This window comes from Antrostomus carolinensis, unplaced genomic scaffold (assembly GCF_000700745.2).
Source record: "Antrostomus carolinensis isolate BGI_N321 unplaced genomic scaffold, ASM70074v2 scaffold2752, whole genome shotgun sequence".
NCBI lineage: Eukaryota > Metazoa > Chordata > Aves > Caprimulgiformes > Caprimulgidae > Antrostomus > Antrostomus carolinensis.
The window spans coordinates 106,151-116,431 of record NW_010301455.1 but is presented as its reverse complement, the minus strand read 5'-3'; the positions used below and the strand labels follow the sequence as shown (position 1 = coordinate 116,431).

General features: G+C 53.9%; 1 protein-coding gene across 3 annotated transcripts; it reads left to right on the top strand.

Annotated features, from left to right (window-relative positions):
- Nucleotides 1-321: 321 nt before the first annotated feature.
- On the top strand, nt 322-9,823 carry TNNT2 (troponin T2, cardiac type). 3 transcript variants are annotated; one of them, XM_029083882.1, is made up of 17 exons: nt 322-362; nt 1,680-1,690; nt 1,815-1,832; nt 2,449-2,478; nt 3,229-3,285; nt 3,846-3,878; nt 4,388-4,423; nt 4,722-4,743; nt 5,742-5,802; nt 5,943-6,059; nt 6,405-6,482; nt 6,636-6,746; nt 7,147-7,256; nt 7,728-7,818; nt 8,339-8,379; nt 9,092-9,097; nt 9,740-9,823. In XM_029083882.1, the coding sequence occupies exons 1-17, from the start codon at nt 325-327 to the stop codon at nt 9,786-9,788; spliced, it is 909 nt and encodes a 302-aa protein (XP_028939715.1). In that variant the 5' UTR covers nt 322-324; the 3' UTR covers nt 9,789-9,823. The 3 variants fall into 3 exon arrangements, with proteins under 3 accessions (XP_028939715.1, XP_028939716.1, XP_028939717.1); XM_029083883.1 differs by lacking the exon at nt 2,449-2,478 and having other exon boundaries at nt 325-362; XM_029083884.1 differs by lacking the exons at nt 2,449-2,478; nt 4,388-4,423 and having other exon boundaries at nt 325-362.
- Nucleotides 9,824-10,281: the final 458 nt, after the last annotated feature.

The window sequence follows — 10,281 nt, the reverse complement described above, 5'->3', positions numbered from 1 at the left end:
CTGGCTGTGGTGAGGGAGCTGCGTGTCCTGGACACGGCTCCTGACAGCAGTTATCAGTGTTGCATGAGGCTGTGTCTAATCTTCTGCCTCCTCATTGGGGCGAGCTGTGATTCTGGGACAGGAGGGGAGCGAGGAGCCTTATCTCTGCCCAGATAACACTGTCACAGCCTGGCTGGGACAGCTCGAAGCACCAAGTGCTTTGGAGAGACGCAGCATCTTGGTGCCCAGGTCTCGGGCGCTGGAGGACAGGCTGTGCTTGTCCTTATCTCAGCTCCTAACCCTCGCTTTTTCCAATCTGCCTTGAATTCTGCTAGATAACCAGGCATGTCAGACTCTGAAGAGGTCGTCGAAGAATATGAGCAGTAAGTGGTGTGTTTTTAAACTCTCTTTCTTTCTCCTTATTCCCACTTTCCCACAGGGTTGCAGGGTGGCTTAGAGGTGCCGTTCAGAGGGCACTGGCTCTTGTCATTACCCCAGCACCCAGCATGAAATCCCCCCACCCTGTGCCCATCTGCATCGCTGCTGTGATAGTGCCAAGACCCCCAGCAGTGGGGAGTTTTGCATCAGGAGCGGTATCAGCACAAACGTGGCAAGGGACAGACCCTGCATTCAAATGCTGCAGCTTAAACCAGGGAGAAGTTGATGTCATCGCTCTGCTGCTGATGGGTTTCTTCTGCCACATCCAGAGCATCACTTCCCAAGGCCCAAATTTGAGGGCAACTTTTGCTGGTGAGGGATGCTGGGCCATGAGGTGCCCCCTGGAGAGAAGAGACTCAATATCTGCAATACAGGGTTAGAGGGATCAGTTCAAACACAGCTCCTATATCTCATCCACCGGCAGAAAACATATAGAAACACAGAATCATACAATGGTTTGGGTTGGAAGGGACCTTTCAAGGTCTCTAGTCCAACCTCCCTGCAGTGAGCAGGGACATCTTCAACCAGACCACGTTGGTCAGAGCCCCAACCTGACCTTGAATGTTTTCAGGGATGGGGCACCTACCACCTCTCTGGGCAACCTGGGCCAGTGTCTCACCACCCTCAGTGTAAAAAATGTCTTCCTTACATCTAGCCTAAATCTATTCTCTGTTTTAGTTTTAAACCATCACCCCTTGTCCTATCACAACAGGCCCTGCTGAAAAGTCTGTCCCCATAAGGGATGTTTGTCCCCATAAGGGAAGGATTCAGTAGATCTGAATCCTTCTCTCACGTTTAAATGCCACAACAGAGTTGCATTTCTCGGCAATCACTCTGACCCCTGTCCCCACTGTCCCCCCCAGCACAGCCGAGGACAGACTGTGCATCTTCCCCAAAGTCAGGAAAGGACTTTGGGGCAAAGATGGGATGTGAGATGCCTGTTTCTAGGATTACAGGCCATGGTCACTCTATCTTCTCAAGCTGCAAAATGGTGTTGTGCTCTGACTGCTGTTGAAGTGGCAGTCGAGCACTTCAGCTCCTGCCATCTGCAGACTGTGGGGTGATTTGGGCTTTGTCCCATCCCCACTGTCACCTTACAGCATGTCACACAGCAGCCTGCCCAGCAGTCATTACCCATTGCTATGGAAAAGGGGAGCCAGCTTTGAGGAAATTTCAAATTCCCCTTTGGCCTCACTGATGGACACACCTGCCCCGTTGCAGCAGATCACTGTAACTCCACAAATTTGTGTTGTGCTTTGCAGGGAGCAGGAAGGTAAGAGGACATGGAGCATCTGCAGCTGCTCTGAGGCTGAAGCTATGAAATGATCAGAGCAACTTCAATAACCTGCATCTTCTTTCCCTTCCCTCTCTCCCCTGCGCACATGTGCTGTATGAAGAGGAGTACGTGGAAGAAGGTAAGTGTTTCACTGGTGGTTGCAGGACCAAGAGACAAGTGCTATCGGTTCATGGGTGGGTTGTGGTGGTAAGCTCCTTGACTGCAATGGGCAAACCATGACCAGGAAAGGCAGATGAAACCATGTTCTAGATTTCTCCACCTGAAACATCAGTAGGATCAAAACCAGTCTGAATTTTCTCAGTAACTCTTTTGTCAGAGTGATCTCTTGACTTAAAACAGGGGTGGAAACGCTGGGCTCGAGCACTGGCAGAGGTGTGCACCCAGTAACTCAATGGGAGCTGGAGCCTCAGCTGAATGTACATTAATGATGCTCAAGCACAAACCTCCAACTGCCTCAGTCTGACAAAGAAGCAAACCCCACGGTGCACGCAGCCGCCTTGGGACACAGCTGGGCTGTGCATTTGGGGCTGGGTGGGGAGGTGGGTTTTGCTGCTTCAGAGCACTGCTGGGCAGCCTGGGCTGCTGTGTGGCAAAAACATCTTGAATGTTAAAAACAAAGAGAGGCATAAAGGGGGAAAGCACCCCAGTGCGAGTCCTCATCTCATGCACACTCCACAGCTTTATGGCATCCAACTAACCTCTGCGCTTATTCCTTTCCCTCCTCCCTGGCTCAGAAGAGGAAGAATGGATGGAGGAAGAAGACGGTAGTTATTACACCTTTCTTTATTTCATCTCTCCACTGCTGCTGTGAATATGTCGTGGGTCGGTGTGTCTTTTGCCTCTCCCTGGTTGGGAAATGGTTTTCTTTCATTCTTCCACTTCTCTCTCTTGCTTCTTGCACTCCACCCTTCCTGCCCTGCTGTGCTGTCCTGTGTCCATGGCTCCTCTCTTACATCTATCAACCAAGTGCACTTGTGGTTTACTGTATCTTCTTTTCTTCCTTTCTCTCTTGCTGTGGGACCACAAGTCTTCCCAGGACTTGTGAGCCCCAACATAACTCTGACTCCAGTGGAGGACTCTTGTGGGGATACTGCTCCCTCCAGTGGAAAAATGCTCCAACAAGTGTCATAAGTGAGACTGTGACATTCTTTAGTGCCAGTCAGTCTTGTTCTTCACTGGCTAGAGGAGACAGATGGAAATCCCTTCCCCTCATTCTGGGGTATAAGAGCATGATAGCATGAGAGGGAATGAGGGACAAACCAGGAGGAGGCTATAAATATTTTTTATTATTATTATCTTTTTCCCCCCCCTGCCCAAGCACAGAGAGCAGCCCTTGGGTACAGGTTAGAGCGAAGCCCTTTGCTTTCTGAGCCATGGCTTCTTTATCCTGTGGCTACGTCTCACCCGGGTCTGTCTCTTGGATGGCTCCAGGCTGCAGCTGTCCTGATACCGGGGTCTGTAGGGAGCCAGTGGGAGTGGTGGTTGTTGGACTCACATTGACCATTATTCCACAGGTCAGGAAGAACAGGTAGAGGAGGCAGAGGAGGAGACTGAAGAAACCAAGGCAGAAGGTGTGTGGTGGCTTCACCAGCTTGGCTGGAGCCATGCTCTGCTTCGGGTGGGATGCCAAGGAGGGTCTGAGATGCCCCAGCGTGGCCTGTGACAATGGGCCAGTAGCACAGAGGGGCAGCTCTTGCACATATCAGTAAGGAGGTGTCAAAACTGAGCTGCCTTTTCCTGATCTACCAACCACCTTTGGGTTGCAAACATGAGGACAGTCGTGTTTTCTGCTGGTTGCTGATCAAACAGTTTGTGTCCAGCGCTCTGAAATAATGCCAGCAATTAGTTAAGCCTTTTTACACCAAGAGGTCCTTGTAGCCTTAGAGCAGGGATTTCCAGAGCTGGGGTCATGCTCTGATGTTTCTCACCATCCAAAGAGCACTGGACTTCAGGAAACCTCTTTGGAGGTTGGGATGGCCTGATGTGTGTCCCTGTGCTGTCACAGCTGGTGGGGCAGGCTCAAATCCCAGCTGTGCACCCTGAGTTAGGGTGCTGGGACCCCTCCGTTCTGGGGGGATGTGGTTGCCCTCACCCACAGATGCTCATATTCTTCCTATTACTTTTGAAACAGAACAAGAAGATGAAACGAAAGCACCAGAAGAAGGTAAATCAGGAGTGGAGGAGAGATGGTTTTGGGCACTTCAGTCCTGATCCCAGTTCCCAAAGACACTGGGCCCTTGTAATGAGGTTTTTGGTGTTTAATTCACTTGCTGCTGAAGAGTGAGAATCTGCAGTAAATGGTGCAGAGCTGTCCTGGCCAGGGCTGGGGCTGCAGGAGGCTTGCAGGAGGGATGGCTTTGTGCTGCCTAGGTAAGAAACCCACCCAAAATACAGCAGGAGAATGGGTAGTGCTGCTGCTTTCCCATCCTGAGCTCTTTCAAAGCTTGTCTGGGTTCCTCCTGGAAAGGATCTGGGACTCTCCTGGTCTGTCTGTGAGTGAGGGATGTCCATGAGGGAGCTGCCTGTTCATCCTGGAAGGATGGAGCTGTGTTTTGCAGTGGGGATGAACACAGGACAGAGGGGAACATCCTGGTTGGACCATCCCACGGTGTCCATGGGCAGGGTGCACAGTAGGGCTGGCCTCCGGGAGCCAAAGCATGGTGTTTTCCACAGGTGGAGAGGGGGACCGAGAGCAGGAGCCTGGGGAAGGTGAAGTATCCATCCTTGTTCCTCTCTGGGGTGGGAGGGACCGTCCCCTCACCTGTGTAAGGTGGTACCAAACACCTTTCTGCTCAGCCAGGAGCACCAATGTGTGTCTTGGCTTTTGGCACACAGATGAACACCTCACTGCATGCCTCTTCGCTGGAGGATGATCCACAGTGCAACCTGTGCTGCTGGGACAGAGGGGTAGCTCAGCTCAGTGTTGTGGGTTTTGGGTCAAGGTGTGAAAGTAAATGCTCCCGTGACACTAACATTGTCTTTTTCTCCTTCTCCTGGGGACCTGCAGGTGAATCGAAGCCAAAACCCAAGTAAGCGTTGGTGCATTTTCTCTGGTGCAAGGTCTGACCTGGGAGTTGTGCCAGGGCAGAAGCTCCATGTGATGGGCTTAGCACCATGATCCATAAAGGGCATGGGACAGTGAGATCTCAAAAACATGAAAGCGGGGTGAGATTGGGACATGGAGAGAAAAAGGGAGAGAAATAGGCAGATAAACACAGAATACAAAGGACGTCCTGAGAATGAGGTCTTTTGGCAGTTTTGAAGCATTTTGTGTGCTTCTTGGGGGAAGCCCAGCTGCCCTGTGGCCCCACAGCTGGAAAAAAATCAGTGTGTGCCCCAGCCTGGGGTACAGAGTCCATGGCACAGCCAGGGTCTTGTTTCTGCAGTGTGCTCCTGGCCATGGCTGGCATGAAGCACACATTTGCATGAGCACCAGCATCCCAGGGACAGGAGCACCTGCCTGAAGGAGCGGGACTGTGAACCATTGCCAGAAACCTGTGGGTCCTCCTGGACCCATGGGATGCTGCGGTGTGGGAGGCAGGTCTGTCCTCAGCCACCATATCTTCACCCCTTTGTGTCTCTGTGTGCCCCTACTGAGCTTCTCCTGTCCTCCCTCAAGCCCACAGAGGAGGAGAGGATGGTTTCCAGCTCCCTGTGCCAGATCACACTGGGGCACACCATTCCTCTGTGATCTTTTGGGTGAGCAGTGGGGTGGCTGCCAGACCTAGGGTGCCTGGCAAAGGGTCATGGCCAAGTTGCCTGCAGCTTGCAGAGTTATTCCAGCCATGCAGGCGCCTTGGAGTGCTTCCCAGGAAGGCCAGAGGTCTTCCTCTGAGCCTGTCCAGCTGGCAACCTCCAGCAAGCAGCTTTACACTTCCCTATCCTGCAAACGTGCTCGCTTTGCATCCCTGAGGACTGCGAGGCTCAGAGATGAGGGCTGGGTAGATCAGTGCATGGGTGAAAGGCACCGTTCTGTCCCAGGTATCTGCTGCAGGCTGACCATCCTCCTGCTCACCTTCGATTGCAGGGTCTTCATGCCAAACCTGGTGCCTCCCAAAATCCCAGATGGTGAGAGACTGGATTTTGATGTAAGTAGAGCACTCAATGCCAACCCCTGCGTGGTGATCCCCTCACGTCGCTTCTCCTCACTGTCCCCAGCAGCTCTGCAGCTCCTGGGGAGCTTCGCTGGTGGCCATGTAGCCATTGCCGCTGTTTCTATCCGGTGCAGGACATCCACCGCAAGCGCATGGAGAAGGACCTGAATGAACTGCAGGCCCTCATTGAAGCCCACTTTGAAAGTAGGAAGAAGGAGGAAGAGGAGCTCATCAACCTTAAGGACAGAATTGTATGTCTGCACTCTTCCTTCTCTGTTGCTATTGCCACCCACTTCCCTGTGGGCACAGAGCCGCGGTCCGGAGACATCCCATGTCCCTGCAAGACAGAGCCTGAGATTTGAGCCAGATTTTGTGCCCCAGTGCCTGGGAAGCCCCTGGTCTGGCTGCTGTGATGCTGTGGTGCCTAACGGAGATGCACCTTCCCCCATGGTCACTGCTCCACATGCTCCCTTAGTACACACAGGAGCAGCAGATCTGCCCTTGCGGTTCTCAGGGCTTTTGGGGTCAGGGATGCACAGGTCACAGAGGATGCAGATTCCCCAGAGTGTCCAAGCCAACATCCTCTCCTTCTGCAGGAACAACGGCGAGCGGAGAGGGCAGAGCAGCAGCGGATTCGCAGCGAGAGGGAGAAGGAGCGCCAAGCCCGCATGGCCGTGAGTCTCCCTCCGGGGACAGGGGGCTCAGGCTGGTCTTGGGTAGCACAAGTCCAGCCATGGAGCACATGGGAGCATGAGCTGTGTGTTACATGCAAGCTGATCTGTGAAGTCTCCATCTCTCTGCTCCTGACCCACTTCTGACCCTGGCAGGAAGAAAGAGCTCGCAAAGAGGAAGAGGAGGCGCGCAAGAGGGCTGAGGAGGAAGCACGGAAGAAGAAAGCTTTCTCCAACATGCTACATTTTGGAGGCTACATGCAGAAGGTATGATCCTACCCCAGGTGGTTGCAATGAAACCACAAATGCTCCTGGGAAGTGTTCAACCCTGGGCTGGTATCACAGCACTGTACATGTTCCCAGTGTTGGTAGACTGTGTTTTCTACAAGTAGAAGACAGGCCACTGTTGTTGGGTCACAGCAGTGGTGGGAGGGCCAAAGAGAGCTGGGAGATCTTTGCAAGAGCTGGACAGGGCAGGTCTAGCCTTGGCCTCAGGGACAGGGATGGGGATGAGGGTTTGTCTTGTCCACTATTGCCAAAATTTCCTTGAGAACCTTGTGCTTCTGGAGTCCCCAAAGCTGAGGGTGTTGGAGGCACAACTGACGACAGGGGTAAGACAAAGACTGGGCAGATTTTCTTCCCTCTAATGGACTGATGGTTTCCCCAGTCAGAGAAAAAAGGTGGAAAGAAGCAAACAGAGAGGGAAAAGAAGAAGAAGATCCTCAGTGAACGGCGGAAGCCCCTGAACATTGACCACCTGAATGAAGACAAGCTGAGGTGAGCATGGGCTGCAGGAGGGATGTCCTAGACATGAGCTCTGGTTTGGTTCCCACCTCCTGGGGCAGGATCCTGGGCTGGAGTGGGCTGCCTGGGGCTTACAGCCCAGACAAGAGGGTGATGGCACAGCTGGGAGACGGGCTGTGACACCCCACTGGGGACATGGGCTCCTTGGCTCTGCCGGGCCACCACTGCCAGGCTGCTGCAGACAGCGCTGGCCATCAGAGGGAGCCAGGGTCACACACATGGGACATGCATGTCCCCATCCCTCCCGACCTCACCAGGGCTCTGGTCCACGCGTGGTACTGGCATCGCCCTCCAGCTAACACATCCCCGTTTGGGGATGGAACCTGCAGTGACCAGTCCTGGGGGAGAAGGGGAGATGATGGCATCACTGCCCTGTCCCCTGCAGTGAGCTCCCTGTGAGCCACGTCCCTCTTCTGCACTGACACTAGCCAGCTCTTCCCACAGGGACAAGGCCAAGGAGCTGTGGCAAACCATCCGTGATCTGGAAGCTGAGAAATTTGACCTGCAGGAAAAATTTAAGAGACAGAAATACGAGGTGAGCTGTGAGATCCTCCGTGAGCTTGGTTGCCCTCTGTGTGCCTGGTTGCTCCTTCTGCTCCCCATCTAGGAGGCACAATGGGTTGTCTGACTGATGGTGCTGTCGCGGGACTGCATCAGGAAAGGACTGTGCCCCCTCCTTGTGCGTGGGGTGACAAACACCCAAGAGGCTCTGCACATCTGCTTCCCTTTTGGAGATGAGCCAGGATCAAACCAACCCTCCCAGTGGTTGTCAGCCACCCTGACAAGGCTGAGCACACAGCTATGAAATGCTGGAGGATGTGACCGCTGGTGAAAGGGGCTGTGGGGTGGCTCTGTGATCTCCCAGCTCCTGGGGACATGTGCTTTGCACCGCAACAGGCTTCCCGCAGCACTGCACATCACAGCCCCGTGCTAAACCCTGTGCAAGAACCGCTGGGGAATAGAGAGCAGTGTTGCATCTTCATCTTGACTCTCATCCCCAGCTCAGCGTGGGGCATCTCGCCAGGCCTCACCATCCACCTCTGTTTTTCTTGCAGATCAATGTCCTCCGAAACCGTGTTAGTGACCACCAGAAAGTGTAAGTCCCCAGGCAGGCTGAGCATCCTTCCTTGTGCATCCCGCTTCCAGCTCCCTGCTCCCCTGCCCCAATTCCCTCCCTGTGCATCTCCTGGCTCTCTTATACCCTCACAGATCCACCTCCTGTCCTTCCCACTCCTGCCTCTAGTCCCACTGCTATCTGGTGTTCATAGACCTGCAGGTCCAGCCCAGGGACCTCAATCTGTGCTGCTCTGCTCCCATTGACAGACCCCCATTACCTCCCACCTCCACCAGCCTCCCGCTGCCCCAGAGACCTGGGCTGGGGCATAGACCCTGAGGAGACCCCACCTCTGCACATGGAGCCTTTTGTCCTGTGGGGTCCTGCCAACCTCCAGCCACCTCCATCCCTGCAGTGGCTCTGCCCAGCATCTCAGGGAAGGTGCTGGAGATCCCAGTTTGTGTAGGAAGGGAAACCCCACGGGCTGTGGGAGCTGTGCAGCCCCACAAGGTCAGGGGAGCCTGTCATCATGCCCATGTTCCCTGTACAGGACTGGGGAACCCTTTGTAGAAGGTTGGAGGTGGGTGTTTAATGCCCACCCTTGGGAGCACCATGCTGCTCTCGCATCCCCATCCCACCCTGGTGTCTCACATGGGAGGTGGTCAGCCTGCCCCGTGTGTCGAGTAGCAGCATCTCCCACTCACTTACACTAAATCTCTCTTCTCTTCTGCCCCAACATGGTCTGTTTCTGCAGCAAAGGGTGAGTACAGGTGTTTCCCAAGGGCTGTGTGTGTCCCACTGCACGCGTGCTGCATGGATGCTGGGGCTAACATCAGGGTAGCAGCAGAGGGAGGAGGCAGTGCCAAGGTTTGGCAGCCAAAGCTACACTGGTGACTCTGAGGGTGATGTGCCAGAAATGCCCTTCACTGTCCACCCAAACCTCCTCCTCCTCCTCCTCTCTGCTGACCAATGCTCAAAACCTGCTCCCCTGATGCTGATTAATGAGAGTGATGTGGTGGGTCCTGGCTAACAGCTTCACAGCTTCTGGTTCTTGGGAGAAGGATCCTACAGCCATTGGTGTCCCTCCACAACCGAAGATCTAACTCATTGATTATTTTCTGAAAGATCTTGGGGAGGGAGAAACATGCAAAAAGAATTTGGGATCCTTAGAAACACCTGGCAAAATGCATGAGCTTGTTCCCATGGAATCCCAAAACACACAGACTGAATCAGATCCCAAGGTTTTACCTGGAGCCACTGGAAAACTTCTTCCCCACAGGGCAGTGAGCATCATCTGGAGATGACTCAGTCCTCTTTGCAGGACTGCTGATGGCATCCACCTTGTCCCTTCTTTCATGGTTGTGAATACCTTTTTGCACGTGCTTTTCTGTTTCCTTTCCAGGTCAAAGGGTGCCCGTGGGAAGACCATGGTGGGCGGCCGGTGGAAATAGATGACTCAGAAGGGCAAAGAAGGCTCAGCCACAGAGAGGTGCATTGCCTTTTGGTTGACCAGTGGGCTTCCCCACATCATGGAGCCTGCACTGTGCATCTACTCGCCCTCCCACTGCACAGCTTGCAAAGACCTTGCTGCAGGCACAGGGCTGTCTGGGTGGGCAGATGCTTCGCCAAGTGCCATTTCTCAGCTCCACACCCCCAGCTGATGTTGTGTCTGTAAATAAAGAGAACAGTGAGGGGTTGTGAGTGTTGTCTCCATCCTGAAGCTCTGAGCCCAGAGGAAACAGGCACAGGACAGTCTCAGCAGAGCTCAACCGAGCAAGTGCAGTTGCACACCCGCTCCCTGGGGTGGAAGAGGACCATCCAGGACCTCCTGAATAACGTGTCCCCTTGCCTCACAGCATCTCACACCTACAGTCCTTGGGAGGTTTTGTATCAGACCTCAATGGTGTGACCTGCTTTTCCTGCTGCAGTCTGGGGCCATACTAG

Coding starts and splice junctions, on each gene's coding strand:
- TNNT2 (XM_029083882.1), top strand. CDS start 325: ATGTCAGACTCTGAAGAGGTCGTCGAAGAATATGAGCA. Junction 3,879..4,387: donor AACGAAAGCACCAGAAGAAG/GTAAATCAGGAG, acceptor TGTTTTCCACAG/GTGGAGAGGGGGACCGAGAG. Junction 5,803..5,942: donor GTGAGAGACTGGATTTTGAT/GTAAGTAGAGCA, acceptor TATCCGGTGCAG/GACATCCACCGCAAGCGCAT.